This window comes from Lichtheimia ornata, assembly GCF_029851405.1.
Source record: "Lichtheimia ornata isolate CBS 291.66 chromosome Unknown scaffold00080, whole genome shotgun sequence".
In the NCBI taxonomy this organism is placed as follows: Eukaryota; Fungi; Mucoromycota; class Mucoromycetes; order Mucorales; family Lichtheimiaceae; genus Lichtheimia; species Lichtheimia ornata.
This window is the reverse complement of record NW_026695400.1, coordinates 54,713-75,076: the sequence shown is the minus strand read 5'-3', so window position 1 is coordinate 75,076 and position 20,364 is coordinate 54,713. Positions and strand designations below refer to the sequence as shown.

Below are 20,364 nucleotides of genomic sequence, written 5' to 3'. Positions count from 1 at the left end.
ATATATATTTGAGTGAAAGAGAAAGAGGGAAAAGGGGTTGCTGTGGATGATGATGTGATGGTCGAGAAAGGCAAGGCAAGTCTTGTGTGACGATGCCGAGTTGCTTGAATTGACTGGAGGTAGGCAATGATGGAATTGGCTCACACACACGCACACACCGACTTTGCCTATCTCAAACATAAAAGTCAGATGCATCAACCCCACCACACACATACACACATACTCACTCATAGGAGTTACATTCCTTTACTTGATCATGTGATGGGTTCTTCAAATAAGAGGAGAAAGAAGGAACAAGGGGTTGGGTTCTTTTTATTTTACATAGCAACCGATAGTTGTAGTATATGAAAAGAGTAAGAAAAGAGAGAGAGGCAGCGAAACGCCCTTATACGCCCAATGATGTAGTGGATGGCAACGGGCGTATGCGGTGATCAAACGATTGGCTCGGGCTATCCAGTGACCTAAAACACCGTTTGATCCTGAACACATACGCACACATATCCTCTTTCCGTGTCGTCGTATACCAAAAAGAACCCTATCACACTCACACTCCACTTTTCACTTCTTTCTTCTATTTCTGACATCTCGTTTACTCTTTAACTTTACATCGACATGGTATGTCTCTCTTTATTCCTCTCTTTGCTTTTTGCTCATTGTCTCCTCTCTATGGCTGGCTACTTATGCATTCCTACTAGGCTGGAGCACTCGAAAACGCAGAGCAATTCGTTCCCAAGATTAGAGATCACGAACGCGAATCCGACTTTGGTACCATCTTTTCAGTCTCGGGTCCTGGTAATGCATCTCTTGCTTTCCACACCTCTTTTCTACCTTGGAAGAACGCTTTGACGCGTGCCGCCGTTACAACCAGGGGGATAAGGGGGAGATAATGTGTTTCGAGTTTGTTGTACTAACTCTCCATTCTTTACTACTTGATAGTCGTCGTTGCCGATAACATGCGTGGTTCGGCCATGTATGAATTGGTAATGTATTCTTTATCCTCTATCGTTATCATGCTGACTCTCGTTTCTTCATAGGTCCGTGTAGGCCACGATGAACTTATTGGTGAAGTCATTCGTATTGATGGCGACAAGAGTACCATCCAAGTCTACGAGGAAACTGGCAAGTATCATTACAAGGCCTATCAAACAAGAAAACTCATATCCCTTTAGGTGGTTTGACCGTGGGTGATCCTGTATTGCGGTCTGGCAAGCCCTTGTCCGTGGAACTTGGTCCAGGTAAATGATAACAATACTTTTGGTATATTAGAATGTTCTCTTATGGATGATACATTTAGGTCTCATGTCCAACATTTATGATGGTATTCAGCGTCCGCTCAAGGTGAGTAAAAGAAAAAGCAAATGGTCATGCAACAATCCATCTAATGTACTCTTTTCCCCCCTTTTCATTAGGCCATTCAAGATGTCTCAGACAGTATCTATATTCCCCGTGGTATCGCCACCCCTGCCTTGGATAAGCAACGTGCCTGGGACTTTGAGCCTATCAACTTTAAGGTACACAATGGACTTTCTTTCAAACTTGGCATCATCTCACACATACATAGGTGGGCGATCACATCACTGGTGGTGATATCTATGGTACGGTGGTAGAGAACTCTCTCTTGTCCGATCACGCTATTATGCTTCCTCCCAGTGCACGTGGTACCATTTCTTACCTTGCCCCCAAGGGCCAATATACCGTTGATGTAAGCAAGCAGAATGAGGATACCATCATCATCATCCAGGATGCGTTTTTATTCATTGAGTATTCTATAATAGGATGTTGTCCTTGAAGCTGAATTCGAGGGTGAAACTACAAAGTACACCATGAAGCAACTTTGGGCTGTGCGTTCTCCTCGTCCTGTTGCCGAGAAGCTTTCTGCCAACTACCCCTTGCTCACTGGCCAACGTGTGTTGGATTCTCTTTTCCCGTAAGTGGTCATTGTATTCCATTCTTCACATTTGGCTCATGATGTGTTCATTATAGATGTGTCCAAGGTGGTACCACTGCCATTCCTGGTGCTTTCGGTTGTGGCAAGACCGTCATTTCCCAATCGCTTTCCAAATACTCCAACTCGGATATCATTATCTATGTCGGGTACGTTTTTATGCTTGATGGAGTCATATAGATATATATAACTAACACGAAATAGATGTGGTGAACGTGGCAATGAAATGGCTGAAGTATTGATGGATTTCCCTGAATTGTCGATTGATGTCAAGGGTCGCCAAGAATCTATCATGAAGCGTACTACTCTTGTTGCAAACACCTCCAACATGCCTGTGGCTGCTCGTGAAGCCTCCATTTACACTGGTATCACCCTTTCCGAATACTTCCGTGATCAAGGCAAGAACGTGGCCATGATGGCTGATTCTACCTCTCGTTGGGCCGAAGCTTTGCGTGAAATTTCCGGTCGTTTGGCTGAAATGCCTGCTGGTAAGCATCATACACACACACAACCTTGTTATTAGGATACTCATAAATATCTATATAGATTCCGGTTATCCCGCTTACTTGGGTGCTCGTCTTGCCTCTTTCTATGAGCGTGCCGGTAAGAGCACTTGTCTTGGTAACCCTGCTCGTGAAGGTAGTGTCACTGTGGTCGGCGCGTAAGTAACAATACCATTGGATTGTATGAGATGATGATGAAAACTCACCATGATGAATCATAGCGTGTCTCCTCCTGGTGGTGATTTCTCTGATCCCGTTACTGCATCCACTCTCGGTATCGTCCAAGTGTTTTGGGGTCTTGACAAGAAGCTTGCTCAACGCAAACATTTCCCTTCGGTCAACTGGAACCTCAGTTACTCAAAGTACATGAAGGTGCTTGAGCCTTTCTATGAACGTGCCGATCCCGAATACATTTCGTTGCGCGATCAATGCAAGGAAATTTTGCAAATGGAAGAAAACTTGTCTGAAATTGTCCAATTGGTCGGCAAGGTAAGCAATCATAGATGGGTCTTTAGGATGCAGGCATTCAAATCACTCACGCTATTTTATGATCCACATACATAGTCTGGTTTGAATGAAACGGACAAGGTTACCTTGGATGTTGCCACTCTTATCAAGGATGACTTTTTGCAACAAAACGGTTACAGCAACTACGATCGTTACTGCCCCTTCTACAAGACCACTTGGATGCTTCGTAACATGATCGGCTTCTACAAGCATGCCACCCACGTGGTTGAAGCTAGCAACAACCAAATCACCTGGGCCAAGATTCGTGATTCCATGAGTGATGTCATGTACAAGCTCTCTTCCATGAAGTTCGAGGTATGTGTATTGTTGCATGATGTATGATGTAATGGATTCGAATAACTAGGTAACTTTTAATAGGACCCTGCTGATGGCGAGGCTGCTCTCGTTGAAAAGTATACTGCTCTCAACAAGGAGATCGAAGCTCGATTCCGTGACATGGAGCTTTAAGCTCGTGTGTTGATCAATTCCCCCCACCTGCTACTTTTTTCCCTTCTCTTGTTGACTGGACCATTTATACGAGTCGCAATGTGTGTATAAAAGATGTTTTTTTCATTTTGTGTCAAGTAAAAAAGGCGACCACATTTCTTACAAGGTGATTGATACCTGATAGATATGGATTTGTAAACAGAGGGAATATAATAATTTATTCTACTATGCGGGCATATGATGGTGATAGGTTGTTGTTTTTATGCGATGCGATCATGGAGGAGGAGGAATAATGGGAATGCGTTTTGAAGTAGTATATGGGATTTAGATCTTTGCGACCATCAATTGTTGATCTTGCAGAGCATGATGCCAAGTTTTGAGTTGTTCCAAGACGACAAAAGTGATGATGGTTTGAGGGCCGAGACGAATGAATGCAGGTGTCCAGCCCTTGAAGAAAGATCGAATGCCTTCCATTTTGTACATTTGTGACATGATGGTCATGGATGATAATCTACGTTCGGAAGTGCTTGCTGACATGATACGTGTCTTGATCACATCGACTGGAGAGCATACGGTCGTTGCCACCAAACCCTGCATGAATGGAAAAATGTCATCATGATGAGTAATCAAGCTCTCGGGTGTTTGTGGATCCGGTTCCGTAATGTTGTCCCACCCTCTCTCGCTCTCGTTCCCCACAATGTAATCCTTTCCAATCAACTTACCGCAAGTACACTAGATGTGAAATGAGTAGTAAGGCCATCCTTCATTGGGGTGTGATTTAAGAGCAAATCCTTAAAGATGTCATAGGAGACGCATTGGGAAGAAGTCATAAGGATAGCACGGTTGACATTGGGACCAACGCCTCGGAATAGCGCACTGACACCTTCCTCACGGCTTATCCGCACAAGACCATCCAATGCATTCTTGTAATGACGGCGTTGTTGAGGTGGCAGCTGACCATCGTTTTGCATTCTGACATTGATAACATCACCGGGATTGCCACATGCTCCACCCAAAGCACCAGCTGCACTCGAACATAGCAACAATTGCCATATACTAGGTGCTACATGACACCATATGCTTTCATATGAGCAAACACATGTTGGATAATCAATGTCATTCACACTTACAAGATGAAGTACTTTGCTTGAGTCTTTCATAGACACCGAATCGTACCGTAGAATAAGTAGCTTGTCGAAGAATGCTTGCTGATAAACCGGCATACAACCGAAGAGGTCCCTCTGTGCGAGCAATCTTGATCATGGTGCCAAGCATGCCCATGTTGGCATTGCCCTTCATGGTTTGCAATCGCACCTTGGTGAGATCGAGTGGGTGAACACAAGTGGCTGCCACACAAGAAGCAGCACCACCAAACCAAAAAGGAGTGGATTTCTTTGCTGATGTTGACATGGTGATGGTTTAGATATTAAAAATGTGTCGTTGCTGTGTTTCGAGAGAGAGAGGAATAAAGAGTGCCGTCGTCAATGGATACAACGAGACGTTATGAATGTGCACACAAAGAGTGGAAGAGAAGGGAGGAGGAGGAGGATAATAATAAGGAACAAAGGAAAAAAAGAATGATCTATATATAATAATGCAGCTGTCTCTTTCAGGTACATCCGATCGTTCATTGAGTCTTTCTTTTTGCTCCGTTCTATGGAAAAACTTTTTCCGATATAGCCCGTGTATATAGCCACCGGCAATCAGGATGGAAATACCCCACACCATGTGTTAAATGTTTCTTATGACCCACTGCTGCTACTACTTTTACTATCATTCTCATCCATAATGTACATACATAACATCCCTATACCATCGTCATGATCATCATCATTATGACTCAAGGGGAAATAAAGAAGGGGGGCTGATGATGATGATGGAATAGATTAGCCGCGCCTTTCTTTTTCTCCCCTTGATCGACATGCACAAATGGAGCAAGCTGGTAAACAGCGGATAAGTTCGGATCCTTTGAATCAAACCGTGACTCAAAAGGACGAATCGGATTTCAATCTTCTCATTGGGTGAGATAAAACCTATCCCCTATCACTTTGGACCAACGCTTTTGCTCACCTTTCCACCATCCGAGACATTTTGCGGGGTATTCAAGGCATTTGCATAATGGTGCTTATCATGCACATACCACATGCAATATACCTCACTTTTTGCTATCGATTCCATGTCGCTGGAGTTCAACTCTCTTGACTCATTTGCATGAATGGTGCAAATCAAAATCGCCGCTGCTGCTGGTGCTGGTGCTGATGTTTCGGTTGTTGCTACTGTAAAGCTATGTAACAAACGACAAGAGTGAAGAGTGGAGAGGAGGAGTAGCAGTAGTAGTAGTATTACAGAGATCATCATGTCGTCATGGAGTAGAAAGCAAAATATTATACCATTGCCCGATTTATATATCTATACCATCCATTGATGATAATCCTTTATCTATCAGCAACCAGCGAATTGGGTATATATGAAGCATCTTATCGATCCCATCCATGCCATTGGCCCATCCTTCCTTTTTCCCCACGGTTTCTCTTACACAGAATTAGAAAACCTCTTATCGACGTCGTACCATTGAACGTATGCACAAGAATGATGATGATTTTATCAGAAATAGGCGACTGTATGAAGTAAAGGGAATTTGGGATTCTTGCTTGAAAAGCTATCAATGATACCGCCAATTTCCGCATCCACGTCGGTAGCAGCCTCGATCTATATAAATGATGATGCACAATGTGTTATAGAGGAACATTCCATGCATGCACATCCTTCCTTCAATCAACCTACCATCTCAACCAGCTGCAGTATAGCCTTGCCTCCTTGTAATGCATCATCGTGATTATCCTTGATCTCCACATTCAAAACATGTGTGCTTGCATTGTATCCTTGTCCTCGATTGGATAAATCTTAAAATCAAAACGATGAGGGACATGCTGCGTATAATGAAAATGATACCCTTTACCTTCCACTACTGCATCAAAGCAACGTTCTTCACATGTAATGATAACATCATATACTTCGTGTGCTTCATGCCATCGTTGTGGTGCATCCTTGACTTTACGATTCCGATCCAGCATTGATAACAAGCCGTTCTGCGTATATCTATTGGATGATGGTTACTGGTCCTGCCTGCATCTTCACATATCCAACAACCTACAATTGTGGGTCACGTTGCTTGAGTTCTTGGTATACACGATCGTAGGGTGTACCGAAAGGATAAATATTGGGCTTGTCAATAGCAGGGCCAGGTAACCGTACCATACTGCCCGTGCCATACGATGACACATTGAAGCCATGTTTGCTAGATCGATGGTTGTCAACCTTAGATTCCAATGCAGCATAGCAACGTCTCTTGTTGTACGCACCTTAACACATAATGTGCCTCCATGGATCGATTCTGGTTACTGGCGCAAATGACGGCGTACTTGACCATTGTGTGTTGGGGGAAAAAAGGGTAAGCGGTAAAAGATAAAGAAGATGCCTGCTGGCTTTTGTCCCTTTTGAGAGAGAGAGTTCACATCCCAAAACACACAGGAACGTTCACTTGGATACAACGCATCCTTTGGTAAAGCTTTCATGGTTGTGGTAGTATCCGAAGATAGCCTTGTATATTCTACACGCACCATAGGTCTAGATAAATGGATCAACTCTAAGCCAGCTGTCAACATGAATGCACCTTTTTTTTAATCACCAAGGATTTGAAGCCTTACAAATAAATGGCCTTTATACCCCACATTAAAGTAAAAGTGCTCCTTGAACGTGGATGTGGATGAGCTGAGACTTGTACTACAATGCCTGCGGATGCATGATGCCCTTGGATGCTCAGCAAAATCGGGCTACTTTTAATCACTTGGATCTGGCAAACTGCTGACTTGGTAACGATACATCATCTGGCTACAACAGCAGCTATATTATCAACCTTATTAGGCGAGAAACTATTTTATCCATATGCCATAAAAGCAACTCGTTTCAACTATACATGGATCGTGCTGCTAGCACACAATTATCCTCAACACGTATGACAATAAACAATGAAGCAACAGAGCATTTCATTGTTGTTCTTGTTACCGGTCGTCATGGTACTGTCAATTGATGTGCTATTGTGATACCACATACACAACGTGATCCACTCCCATTCACCCCATACTATTGTATTTCTATAAAACCCACTCATACTACAGTAGCTGATGTCTCCTGCATGAAAAAGTAGTAATGGTGGCGTGGCTTCTCGCAGGAGAATGTATGTAAATAGCAATTTTATAGTGTATCATGGCATGGCTCATGCGCACATTATTATGCATCTTGTTCCCGATATTCTCAAACGTTCTACTGTACCTTGAAAGGTTACATGAGCATCTTGGAATAAGTTGTCTTTGACGCTTGATCATGTAGTGGTGATATAGGGCAGCTAAGGTGGTTGATGATATTAACACTCAACATTTAAGTGATACCCGCTAACCACATTAGGGTGCCCAACAATGGCAATACAAGTATCTCTATGATCATGATAATATAGGAAGAATAGCCAACGCACAGCCCATTGTTTATTGACACGAAATGGCATGCTGTGATGTGCGAATCAAGACAAATGGATGCTCGATTCAACCTATTGGGGTATAGTAGTGTGCCTGAGGAGGTGGCCTTTACGGAAGAAAGAAAGAGAGGATCCGAAAAAGTAGGTGCTAGTGGTCTCAATCTGCATGACAAGGCCGTCAAAACCTGTCGAAACAAGATACAAGTCACCACTAAAAGGGGATCAAAACAGTGAATGGTTGTCAGATTCGATGCCTTTTTTCTCCCTCGATGCATACCCTCCCCCGAAAATCCCGTTGTCAACTACGCTATATCTTGTATACGAGTGTATAACACACACACATAAAGAGTCCTGGTCATGTCAAGGAGCTATGTGACGTTTTTCCCAACGCAGGGATAGCATTTTTTCTTTCCCTCTAAGGAGCATTTGGGGGTATACAAATCGCTTCAACACAAAGAAAATACTACTTTTGGGATGGAGAAAAAGGGAGACACGGCCTGTGTGTGTGCGTGTGTGGGAAATCCTGCGATCACATACACCTTTAGCCATGTCAAAAGGGGTAGCTGAAATGATCGAGCTGCAGCTTACAAGACAAAGAAATATGCATTGCATGAAAACGTTAAAACGGCCATTTGCCAAACGCTTCTCATTTCTCATTGTCTTTCTTTTTCTCTACCTTGCTATTATCGATATGCTGACAAGTACTCAACTCCAAGGCGTTGCACCCAATGGTATTGCCAATATGAACACAAGCTTCAGGCTCAACATCAATCAAAGCTTGGACAATCCACCTGCCAAAAAAGCACAAGATGAGGCAAGTAAAAGAAAGACGCATGAGTTTTATAATGATAATGACCCAAAAAATAGATCCTTCTTGAACCATACGAGTACCTTTGTGCTCATCCCGGCAAGGATGTTAGAACCAAGATGATTGCTGCATTTAATGTATGGCTCCAAGTACCTCAAGACGAGCTACTTGCCATCACCAAAGTGATCGGCATGCTCCACAGTGCCAGCTTGCTGTAAGCGTTGTAGGGTTGTTATCAAGGCTATCATACTCATACCTCGCCTATAGCATCGATGATGTTGAAGATGACTCGGTGTTGCGTCGTGGTGTTCCTGCAGCCCATCATTTGTTTGGTTTGCCACAAACCATCAATTGTGCTAATTACGTCTACTTTTTGGCACTCGACGAGATCATCAAGCTCAAGAATCCGGAAATGGTCAAGATCTACACAGGTATGTGCTCAACATCTTTACATCCAAGCCTGCCATGGTGTTTATACGTCATGTTTATTTTAGAGGAGCTCGTCAATCTTCATCGTGGTCAAGGTAACAAAGGCTAAAAAGGGGGAAAAAGAGAACAATGAAAGTACTGATTCCTTGTTTAGGCATGGAACTTTATTGGCGTGACACAGCTACATGTCCTACAGAGGAAGAATTTATCGAGATGGTGGACAATAGTATGTATCGCAAGCACCCTTGACAAGCCAAACCTACTCACCCTTCCTTGGTATCATGATATAGAAACGGGTGGTTTGCTCCGCTTGGCCGTGAAACTTATGCAAGCTGCCAGCACATCCAAACAGTAAGTGGTGGCAACAAAATGATCAAATTCCAACGTTGTTGATGACAAGGGGATCATTAGGGATTACACTGGTTTGGTGAGCAAGATCGGTATCCATTTTCAAGTGCGTGATGATTATATGAATCTCCAATCACAGCAGGTATTTTATGCTCCCATGCCCATTTGATCGCTCAATCGAATTTACCGTGTTCGTTGCATGATGTAGTATGCTGACAACAAGGGCTTTTGTGAAGACTTGACCGAAGGCAAATTCTCATTCCCAATCATCCACTCGATTCGCAGCGATCCTAACAACCGCCAGCTGCTTAACATTCTTAAGAAACGCAGCGATTCATTGGAGATCAAACAGTATGCTTTACAACTCCTTGAGCGAACGGGCACGTTTGACTATTGTCGCAAGTTTTTGGCCAACATCGAAGTCGAGGCACGTAAAGAAATTGAGCAACTTGGTGGCAATTCCAAATTAGAAAAGATCATGGATATGCTGAGCATCCCTGTTTGAATTTGTACTTGATTTGCTATTCACTCTCCCTTGACAACTCCCTTTTTTTCCCTTAGCCTTTAGCAGTAGTTGACTCGGGATCATCCTCTTTTATCAAATATATATTTTTAAAACATTATACCTTGATCACTAGCATGTTTGAGACCATGAATAGGTTAATGCTGTTTCGCAACAAGGCCATTTGTGTGATATGCTCATTATGTGCCACTGCCAAGCACACCTTGAAACATGGGCTGCTTAAAAATTTATAACGCACACAAGTTGCTAGGATGCCGACAACAACATGCCAAACATAAAACAATGGAAGGAGCAAGCACCAAGAACAGCTGATAGGATCGCATACAACATGCTCCTTTTTGCCGGGCAACATCGGAACGTGCATTGACCGGCAACATCATCACCTGCGGTAGGTAGTAGGTAATAGCAACAAGATGGATGATGCGATAAATCAAAAAGGCGATACCACTCTTTCATGTGTGTCAATGATCATTATTAAGGTTGAATACTCAAGGTTTCCATTTGTTCCGCGGAGCACCTATACAACACCCCATACACAACACAGAGAGGGTTTTATTTGTAACCAAGAAAGGTTTGATGGAGGCGAGTTGGTGTGACACATCTAAAGGGAGGAGTGTGTGTGTGTGTCTCATTGCCCCATTTTGTTGGGCAACCACGTCATGATCCTTTATGTAGCTATTGCATTCTCCATCAACACCATGCTATAGGATGGCATAACGTAAATGTAAAAGCACGCGTGTGTGCATAAAGTGGATACATGTTTGATCCAGTCATGCGGTGACAACTACCAAAAGTGACGGGGGATGGAGACAATCACGATAAGGTTTGCCAACAGGCGGGCGATGGTGATGACTTTTTCTCACACACGCGTCAACATGTAACGCCATTGGATGTTTGGATCCAACATCAGCCATTCGCCCCACAACGACTATAAAAGAGCACCCTGGAAAGCGAAATAACGGGTCCTTCAACATCTTGATAAGATAAGATCCTCCTCTCTCTCTTTTACTTTTTCTTTACCTCTGCCAGATCCTGGTGTGCCATCGTTTCTTTGAACACTGTTTATGCATTTATATCTTCTTCATTACAACATCATGAACAACTCGTCGGCTTGCTCGTATTGTGGACGTCAAGGCCACATTGCCTGGAACTGCCCAGCTCGACATCGTCCACGCTAAAAGATACAGCATTCTCAATCATCAAGCACATACATTTGCATTATCCCATACTTGCATGGTTTTCTTTCTTTCTCTATTGACATGCTCATATCCCAGTTTTACGCATTCTCTTTTCCAAAAAGCAAAACACCATTATTGCATCACACACATTATTCCCTTTGTATCATTATGCTATACATATACATATCCTCAACAAAAAGTTTCTTTATGTATTCCCAATCCCCTTTCCTTTCCCTCTCACTCTCTCACCTTCTTCTCTGCTGTCACGAAAAGTAAATCCGTGTATGCTCATTATCATCATTCATAAGAGGGAACAGAGTAATAAAAACACTTTTTCTTCTTTTATACGCTTGTTGTTGGGTGAGCGCGTCGCCTTTTTGACATGTTCGATTTGCGTTTACTTGCGTGTTGCTGCTTCCCACACCATCTTGGATTAAATGGATGTGTGCTACAGTGAATTATAGACCCGCGTGACACCATCACGCCAAAGCGCTATCCTTACTATCCTATTGGGTGTTTGTGTCATGACGATACAATGCATACAATATGAATGAATCCATGCGTAAGATGTGCATCATTGTGTGCGGGGTAGATGCAATATGAGCGTTTGTGGTAAACTCAAGTGACAAACTTGCATCAGCAGAAGCCTGGGAAAAAATGGATGGTTATACTTTAGGGCTGTCATCGCCACGCTTCATCTATATTACACAGCCTTGCGGATCTATCTATACAAGCACACCTGCTGCCAAAGAACAACATCAGCTGGCATACGAAAATGCGCACAATGCACAATGCAACATGAATGGCATGATCATTCATTGCTTAATGGAAACACACAACAACATCATCAGGCCACCCTTGTCTTTGAAAAGTATACTATGTACAAAGGAAAACTTTAATCATGTTGAAAAATGATCCATATGCAGGTACTTGTTTCAGAAGGTAAATGGGCAATGGGGTGGTAAACCCGCGGGGAAGAAGAAGACATGAGAACCGGTTTCAATTTCCCCCATCACCATGGCAACTCAAAATAGTCACTCTTCCACCATCCATGATCGACAGGTACACAAAAAAAGGCATGTTACTGCCAAGTGATATGGTGGTGGTCAATGCTGATTCTTGTTGCCATGGGGTGATGTAGCACGAGCTCATTAAAAAGGATCACACCATCATTGTTTGGTAAATGGGGTCAAAAAGTTCTTTTAATAGAAGACAACATGCAGTGATTTTTAATTGCTTGTCTCCTTTTTCAAAATAGAACATGGCAACGAGAAAGGTGCGATATGGGGCGTATTTGATTTGTCGGCCGATGGATATGGATCCTGATATGTGCGCCGCCACACATACATTGAAGGCAGTCAAATGAAGCGAGAGGGAAGAATGGGTGGATCAAAGCGCGACTCGGTCTAGTGTCACCGTTTCATGCGAAACATCCACGTGGGCACCACGGATAAACTCTAAAGAGTGGTCGTCATGTGCGACTTGAAGAAGCCTGTGCTGGTACTTTGATTGTATCATGGCAACCGGATTGGCAATTGTCAACTCCTTTGGATAAGTAAAGCTCAATAGCATGTATCTTTGTTGATGTGGATGAGTGATCCATACACGGACCAAACAAAGGGGTCGGTCGCCAAGACAGTTGGGTCGGACTTGCCATGGATCCCATTCACGATCAAGATCGTTGTCGGTTGTTTCATTTGGATCCTCATCATGGGAACAGTAAATGATCGGATATTCGAGTAGCCACCCAGTCAAGGCCACCATGTAATATGGCACCATTCTGGAAAGGAAAAAGGGGTCGTCTTTTTGATTCACAAAAGGCAAGAGGCGTTGCTGCAACCAATTTATCAACACTGGTGGTGGAGATGATCTCTATAGTAGTCGTAGTCATATACATGAGTATGCTTTTTAGGGGGAGGTGAGGGTAAAGAGAGGCTGTGTCTTAAGGTGGGGGGGGGTTTGTGTGTGTGTGAGTGTGTGTGCGGAAGAGGAGAATGAGAGCAAAACAGTGATAAGGAAGCATGAGAAACACGGGGTTAAAAGAGAGAAAGAAAAGATTACCTTGATGGGAGGACCTTGCTTTCCTCGTACATCGACATAGTCCCGTTGCTCAGGCTTATTCAATGTTGTATCCAAATGACTTTGTAGTGTCTCACGATGACAAATGAAAGTATAGTCTTGACCGAATTGAAGAAGGACCAATGATTTGCATAATGGATGCTATACAAGGGGGAATTGTGTTAGGGGGGAGGTTGACGAAAAGAGGTTTTTTGGGGGACGAATGATTTTCAGGGCACTATGTCATATCATTCAGTGATGGGTTGAAAAAAAGTGTACCTGACGCAGCTGGGTAATCAACGGGACAGCGCGATCTGAACCCACATTGCAGACATCGACGAGATGGGCAGCACTGAAACCAAAGTCAGAACCGAGACACACCAACCACAATAGTGTTCCTTGTGTCATAAACCAAGAGAGACAACATGATGTTTCTTCTTACCGTAGACCGATAGCAAGGCACGTGAGAGCTAGGTGGGATAGTCTATTGTTAGCAAAAACGAAAAAGAGAAAACAAACGCGTGGTAGTAGTAGGAGGAGATAATGTTACCCTGAAGTAGGGAGTCAAATGCGGAAGGAGATAGCCTTGTGCCTTTGAAACAAGCCCTGAGCGTGAGACGAATATGATCCACTAATGGGTTCACTGATATGATGGGATTCAAGTTAGGGGATGAATATTATAGGGGGAGGGGGGTGGTAGCGAAGGATGATGAGACCCACTTACTTTCACAGAAAGGGAGAGGAGTAAAAGAGAGAGTGATTGACACCATTCAACAAAAGAGAAACCAATTTGAGTTCCAGGTGACACCAACCATTTCGTTTAATTGCACACATTTGAATGCACATCCATCTTCTTTTACTTGTTTCTTTCCTTTTTCCCTAATATTCCACCACCCACCACTACCACTACTACTACCACCTCCACCTCCACCACCATGGCTCCTCCTCATCCACCTCCCACATCCACTCCCTTGTCACATTTACTACTTCACTCTCGACAACATACCTTGACATCAAAGCACAACCTCACAAACGACTCATCATCATCATCATCATCCTCGACTAATCAACATCCTCCTCAACCATCATCCACTCGCAGTGCAATGACTTGTTCATCACACCAACAACATCATTCATTGTCTTCTCCTCTAAACGAAAGACCAGCTATGCCATCTCGCTCTAGCACAACCACTACAACTTCCACTGCAACAGCCAATCCCGCTTTGATGTCGTCAACCAGTTACAATCACTCCGCACGTCTCATTTTTAAAATGGCCAACAATCACCTTTTCGGTCGTCGAGGACACAACAAGGATGCATCTCTTGCAGTGACTTATCTACGCCGAGCAGTATCATTGGGCCATGCTCAAGCAGAAGGAGTCCTTGGCTTTTGTTACGAATTCGGTCTTGGTGTCGAGAAGGATTTCATGCAATGTGAGCAACATTATCTAAAAGCCGCTGAGCACGAGGATGGTCTTGCCATGGCTCGTCTTTCCTTTTTGCGTAAATATGGTCGACCCAATGTAAAGATTGATCGTGCCGAAGCAGAAGCATGGGCTGAACGCGTGCGACGTATTGCTCATACCAACCCTGTTGGATGGATTGTTGAAGCAGCTACTTTGGATGGTGATGCCAATTGTCAATATGCACTGGGTGTGTGCTACCATGATGGTGTTGGTATGCCACGTGATGAACATGCAGCTTTTCGATGGTATAAGGCGAGTGCAGAACAAGGCAATGCTCGTGGCCAAGGCATTCTCGGTTATTGCTACGGCGAAGGATTCGGTGTTACCAAAGATGACACTGAAGCAATGCGATGGTATCGATTAGCAGCAGCTCAAGGCGAAACAGTGGCTATCTACAATGTTGGTTATTGCTATGAGGATGGTATTGGTGTCGAACGTGATGTCAACGAAGCCGTACGTTGGTATCGTATTGCTGCTGAACAAGGCAACGCATTTGCACAAAATTCTCTTGGCTATTGTTACGAAGATGGCATTGGCGTCAAGCAAGATTTATCACGAGCAGCACATTGGTACCAGCGTTCAGCTGAACAAGGATATCCATGGGCAGAATGCAATCTCGGTTACTGCTACCAAAACGGTATTGGCGTTGACAAGAATGATGAGCTTGGTGCATTCTGGTATCGTCGTGCGGCTGCACAAGGTCATGCTCGTGCACAACACAATCTTGGTTTTTGCTATCAAAATGGTATTGGTGTCGACCGTAATGAAATGGAAGCCGTAAAGTGGTATCGCCGATCAGCTGAACGTGGTAATATTTTCGCCTATCACTCTCTTGGCTATTGCTATCAAAATGGTATCGGTGTCACTGCCAATGAACAAGAAGCCGTCTTTTGGTACTATTTGTCAGCCGAAGAAAATCATGCTCCAGCACAATTGTCTCTTGGTTACTGCTATCGTAATGGTATTGGTGTCCCCAAAAATGAACGTGAAGCTGTAAAGTGGTTCCGTCGTTCGGCTGAACAAGGTAATGCTCTTGCACAAAACTCGCTTGGCTTTTGCTATGAGGAAGGACTTGGTGTCAAGAAGGATGCTGCTAGAGCAGTGTACTGGTATCACAAATCGGCTCGTCAAAAGAACCCATGGGCTCAATGCAATCTCGGCTATTGCTATGCCAATGGCATTGGTGTTGACAAGGATGATCGTAAGGCTGTCTATTGGTATCGTCATGCTGCTGCTCAAAACCATGCACGAGCACTCGACAAGCTTGGTGTTCATGTTCAATGCGGTCTCGGTGTGGATCAAGACTTTGAAGCTGCATTCGATCTCTTTAAGCGTGCTGCAGCACAAGATCACATTGCTGCACAGTATCATCTTGGCAACTGCTACGAGAAAGGACTTGGATGCCAAATCGATTTACATCAAGCTGCAGTCTGGTTTGAACGTGCTGCAATGGGTATGTACATTGGGTTGTGTGATGAATTATCATGTGCTATGATTAACATGTGCTTAATTTCTTTTTTAGCTGGTTGCCGCAATTCCAATGAACGATTACGACGATTGCTCTTCCGAGTGTGCATGTGGTCTCCAGGTTCTTCTCCGTTGACCATGAATGAGGACGACCTGATATGTTCTGGATTCATCAGTGGGCATAGTGCGCCGGCCGCATAGTCAGCTGATATCAAATTCGGTTCTTTATTCCCTCTCCATCATCCAGAGTCTCGTTCTCATATACTCTGTGTCCCTGATACACTTGTCATAATTGCATCTTTTCCCCTCCACCTTTTAATTTCTTGCGTGATGGACGCTTAATATCCGCTCTTTTGCATTAAACTTGTCCAAAATAACTCAATAATAAAGAGACTCAAGTACATCGACCAAACAACTGCTGGCAGGCCCAAATGTATTATTATTATATCTGTTGATGGATATGTACATACAACAGGCGGGAGTGAATATATAGTAGATGTGATAAACGTAAATGATGATGGTTGAATGAGGTCCTCGGAATGCGAGAATGAGCACAAGATTCGGCTTTGACATCCTCCGATTACTATGAAGGTATCCAGTTGTCGACTTTGGGCGAATCTCAACAAGATGCGGGTGAAGACATTTGTCCACTTCTTCCTCCAAGTCAAGCAAGGTGTATACGAGTGATTGTTGTATCGCCGAAGTCGAATTCCTTGATTTCAATAGTGGGTATAGTCAATAGCATGGCAATCTTATCAACAGCGGCGTGCCCTTCTTGATAGATTGATGAAGCACCTGCACAACGAGTCATGGTGTGATTGAATGTCATGCATAAATCAGGATATGAGATAAGCAAGGTGGCAATAACCATCATCATCGAACAATGACATACCAAATCGCATGCTGTGCTCAAATCCCACAAAGTAAGACGTCGTTTGAGGATGTAGTGCTGATTTATGAAAGGCGAGTAGATGATACCTTCACGCAATCGGTGCTGACAACGCGCCAAGTAGCCACAGCAACATTCCAGGATATCCCATCACTGCACTTGATTGCATCCATCCATCATACCATTGCAAGTCCAATAAGAAAGAGTCATCATGTGAATGCTGCTGATACACCTCGTTTTCCATCCGCTGTTGGTCTATCTCTTTCCTTGAATATTTCCTATCGCAGCTCCACCAGGTTGTGACATGCGATGTACAGCGAAGATTGCTTGTATTGCACGGTGCTTGATAGTTGATAACGTTTCATTCAAATCGAACATCACGTCGTACTGCTTGAACGATCCATACTGTTATTCATCTTGTCTTGATCATAGACTCCTCCGTTCTCTTTTATACCTTGATAAACGCCTGGATCATAATCGAAAAGCTCCTGTAGCACTGTGCTGTTTGGATAGTGACACGTGTATCGGTGGATGAAGGGATGAGCATGGTCAACGCATGGCACAGTTGTTGTGTAGTGAATAAAGCTGATCTATATGCTGTAATATCGCACCAAGAAACAACCTCATGCAAACGGCTACTCATTGTCAACAAGATTGTAAAAAAAGTCGAGCCTTGTTTCCTTTGCATGTCCGTTAAAGAATGAGTGTCGAAGATAATTCCAAAAGACCAGAAGACAGGCAGCTTCCTGAATAGCCAACGTACTATAATAAAAGAGGAGGTTGGCAGGCGTTGAAGAAATGAACGGATCGCCATTTACCAATGATATCCATGTGCACGAAAAGATGTTGACATCCAACGACAGCTGCACCCATAATAGAAAAACCAATGCTCCAGAAGACATGTAGCTTGCTGAATAGTCCACATACTAAAATAAAAGAGAAGGTTGGTAAGCGTGGAAAAGATGAACGGATCACTATTTACCAATGATAGCCATATGCACGAAAACACGTTGACATCCAATGGCAGCTGCACCCATAATAGAAATCCCAATGCACCAGAAGACATGCAGCTTGCTGAATATCCCACATACTATAATAAAAGAGGAGGTTGATTGGGATTGGAGCCAAAACACGGATCATCCGCTATTTACCAATGATACCCATGTATGCACGAAAACATGTCGACATCCAATGATAGCTGCATCCATGAAAATCCCAAAGAACCAGAAGACAAGTAGCTTGCTGAATAGACCACATACTATAATAAACGAAGAGGTTAGCAGGCACCGTAGAAAAGACGGATCATCATTTACCAATGATAGCCATGTATGCACGAAATCCTGCTGATATCCAAATCTAGCCGATTCTTTGCAATCGTCCGCTTGTTGATAAGGCCCGCTACGGTGGCATCCGCGTTGTAAGTTGTAAACGATGGAACGATACTTGATGGGTATATACAGTGAGAAGGTTGAGTAATACTTGTACCACCAAAGATAGCATACTTACACGATGCCGAAGAGCCTTTACAAGGAGCGAGAACGAACCAATGTGCTACCCAAGTCCACATGCAAATCGAAAAATCATCCATCGAAAATCCCAAACCAGCATCCTAGCTTCGGAAGGGAGTACACTCAGTGATATAGCCGATATGAATGAGATACCAATCCTTTTTCATTGGGTATGGAATGCAGCTTGACGATGGAGTCCTTGACGAGATGCATGAATGACCTTGGTGACACAAAAGACTTGAACGCGGGCCTTCACTTCTTGTTGATGACATGATCCATCCATAAGACACGTATAGTTGTAGAGATCCATCAAAGGAATTGCCGATAACCAGAACCACCAAGAGATAGAAAGGTTGCTGATATCAAAGATATACAAGTTGTTCCTTGTTGCTGATGTGATCAATCGATAAGAGACCTTCATTTCAGGATGCCCACCGAGTTGCCGATAACGAGAAGAACCAGATGATGGGATAAAGCTTGATATGGCACCAATCGTATGCATGCTGTTGCTAGTTGCTGATACAATCCACTCATAAAAGTTCATTGGCTGAGATTCTCCAGAGAAATCGCCCGTTGCTTGGTAACCAACCACCCGAGACGCAATAAAGGTTGACACCACCAAAGACATAAACACTTCCCCATGGCTGACATGATTCACCTATAAAAAGATGCACCATAAACAATTGTCCAAACTCATCCAACAATACTTAGCAATCATAGCTGTGATCTTGTAAACCCCAAAGCACCAAAAGACAAGAAGCTCTCTGCAATGGTCCCTCTAAATAATGGTAGGCGTTTCAGCAAAGGTCTCCAAAAAGCATGAGAGCCATACATACCTGAATCACGCAATCATCACCAGCAGACTTGGGAAACAAATAGGCCATCAGGATGCAAAGTAATAATAAAAGCGCACAGCCAAAGAAACATCATTGTACCGGTACTCTCCTGTGGATCGACGCGATGAAGTGCATCAATAGAGATACCCATCTTCTCTCTAAAGGCAAGGAGATCAATAGCCGTAAAACGATGGAGCCGTGCGAACAGAGGATGCATTTTTAAATCCCTGAGGCCGCAACATGAGTCGCACTGTCCCCGGGCACAACATGTAGAGCTCCACAGGAAAGTGTAATACAATGACGTCCTTGACGTGCAGCCTTGATAATAATAGCATCGCCGAAAGAGGCTCTGCCATTGTATGGTGTTTGGTAAGTCCACTTGAATCCAACCAATCCCACAATGAACACTCTTACCTTGTGGTATTTCTCAATACCGTTCCATTGATGGTTGTAAATAACCTTGTATCCATCCGATCCAGTATGTGCTGCTGCTGTTTTTTGGTAAGGTTGGTTAATTAACAGGTTTTGCTTTGTAGATCCAATACCATGCATACCATTGAGCCAACCATACAGCATTCTTGCTTTGAGATCCGTATCCTGTTGCTGCCAGAGGTACCATCATCCAACATGTTCAACCTACCATAAACGCAATGTGAGATAACAAGTAAAACCAACCCACACGCTTTTGTTGTCAGCATACCCAAAAGAAGCAATGTAAAGACGTCTTGTGATCTCTCATTGTGGACAACTCGGTAAGGAAGGCACACGACGCCCTGAACCACGGTGATCACAAGGAATTGCAACCAAATACACCATCCGAAGGCAATACAATAATCAACCTGCAGCGCCAAGGTATGCCACCATATGTACCATACTCTCATTGGATCCTGAAATTGGCATCATAAGAGATATCCACCTTCT

At 43.6% G+C, this 20,364-nt stretch overlaps 8 protein-coding genes across 8 annotated transcripts in view; 3 read left to right on the top strand and 5 right to left on the bottom strand.

Moving 5' to 3' along the window:
• Positions 1-612: 612 nt before the first annotated feature.
• O0I10_010999 (V-type proton ATPase catalytic subunit A) lies at positions 613-3,423 on the top strand (the record flags this gene model as incomplete). The annotated part of the gene is made up of 15 exons (XM_058490972.1): positions 613-615; positions 696-792; positions 937-980; positions 1,035-1,119; positions 1,170-1,235; positions 1,295-1,338; positions 1,410-1,511; positions 1,562-1,702; positions 1,776-1,927; positions 1,984-2,094; positions 2,150-2,433; positions 2,492-2,606; positions 2,670-2,937; positions 3,013-3,270; positions 3,334-3,423. The coding sequence occupies 15 exons, from the start codon at positions 613-615 to the stop codon at positions 3,421-3,423; spliced, it is 1,860 nt and encodes a 619-aa protein (XP_058338262.1).
• Positions 3,424-3,726: 303 nt separating this feature from the next.
• O0I10_010998 (uncharacterized protein) lies at positions 3,727-4,812 on the bottom strand (the record flags this gene model as incomplete). Its single annotated transcript, XM_058490971.1, has 3 exons — positions 3,727-3,993; positions 4,125-4,465; positions 4,533-4,812. 3 exons carry the CDS (start codon positions 4,810-4,812, stop codon positions 3,727-3,729), a joined length of 888 nt encoding a protein of 295 aa, XP_058338261.1.
• Positions 4,813-6,006: 1,194 nt separating this feature from the next.
• On the bottom strand, positions 6,007-6,832 carry O0I10_010997 (uncharacterized protein; the record flags this gene model as incomplete). Its single annotated transcript, XM_058490970.1, has 5 exons — positions 6,007-6,111; positions 6,187-6,305; positions 6,362-6,501; positions 6,557-6,700; positions 6,765-6,832. The coding sequence occupies 5 exons, from the start codon at positions 6,830-6,832 to the stop codon at positions 6,007-6,009; spliced, it is 576 nt and encodes a 191-aa protein (XP_058338260.1).
• A 2,028-nt stretch (positions 6,833-8,860) lies between these two features.
• O0I10_010996 (uncharacterized protein) lies at positions 8,861-10,023 on the top strand (the record flags this gene model as incomplete). Its single annotated transcript, XM_058490969.1, has 7 exons — positions 8,861-8,955; positions 9,009-9,172; positions 9,236-9,265; positions 9,325-9,396; positions 9,461-9,521; positions 9,582-9,660; positions 9,727-10,023. 7 exons carry the CDS (start codon positions 8,861-8,863, stop codon positions 10,021-10,023), a joined length of 798 nt encoding a protein of 265 aa, XP_058338259.1.
• Positions 10,024-12,608: 2,585 nt separating this feature from the next.
• Positions 12,609-14,047, bottom strand: O0I10_010995 (uncharacterized protein; the record flags this gene model as incomplete). Its single annotated transcript, XM_058490968.1, has 6 exons — positions 12,609-13,091; positions 13,281-13,439; positions 13,557-13,629; positions 13,720-13,747; positions 13,828-13,920; positions 14,002-14,047. The coding sequence occupies 6 exons, from the start codon at positions 14,045-14,047 to the stop codon at positions 12,609-12,611; spliced, it is 882 nt and encodes a 293-aa protein (XP_058338258.1).
• A 165-nt stretch (positions 14,048-14,212) lies between these two features.
• On the top strand, positions 14,213-16,411 carry O0I10_010994 (uncharacterized protein; the record flags this gene model as incomplete). The annotated part of the gene is made up of 2 exons (XM_058490967.1): positions 14,213-16,196; positions 16,266-16,411. 2 exons carry the CDS (start codon positions 14,213-14,215, stop codon positions 16,409-16,411), a joined length of 2,130 nt encoding a protein of 709 aa, XP_058338257.1.
• Positions 16,412-18,770: 2,359 nt separating this feature from the next.
• O0I10_010993 (uncharacterized protein) lies at positions 18,771-19,491 on the bottom strand (the record flags this gene model as incomplete). Its single annotated transcript, XM_058490966.1, has 3 exons — positions 18,771-19,265; positions 19,344-19,385; positions 19,444-19,491. The coding sequence occupies 3 exons, from the start codon at positions 19,489-19,491 to the stop codon at positions 18,771-18,773; spliced, it is 585 nt and encodes a 194-aa protein (XP_058338256.1).
• A 171-nt stretch (positions 19,492-19,662) lies between these two features.
• Positions 19,663-20,364, bottom strand: part of O0I10_010992 (uncharacterized protein) — a gene marked incomplete at both ends in the record, with an annotated part of 1,655 nt that continues 953 nt past the window's right edge. The window contains 4 exons of the mRNA XM_058490965.1: positions 19,663-19,792; positions 19,858-19,934; positions 19,998-20,079; positions 20,144-20,177. Coding sequence (XP_058338255.1) covers positions 19,663-19,792; positions 19,858-19,934; positions 19,998-20,079; positions 20,144-20,177 — 323 coding nt within the window. The remainder of the gene's footprint in view (positions 19,793-19,857; positions 19,935-19,997; positions 20,080-20,143; positions 20,178-20,364) is intronic.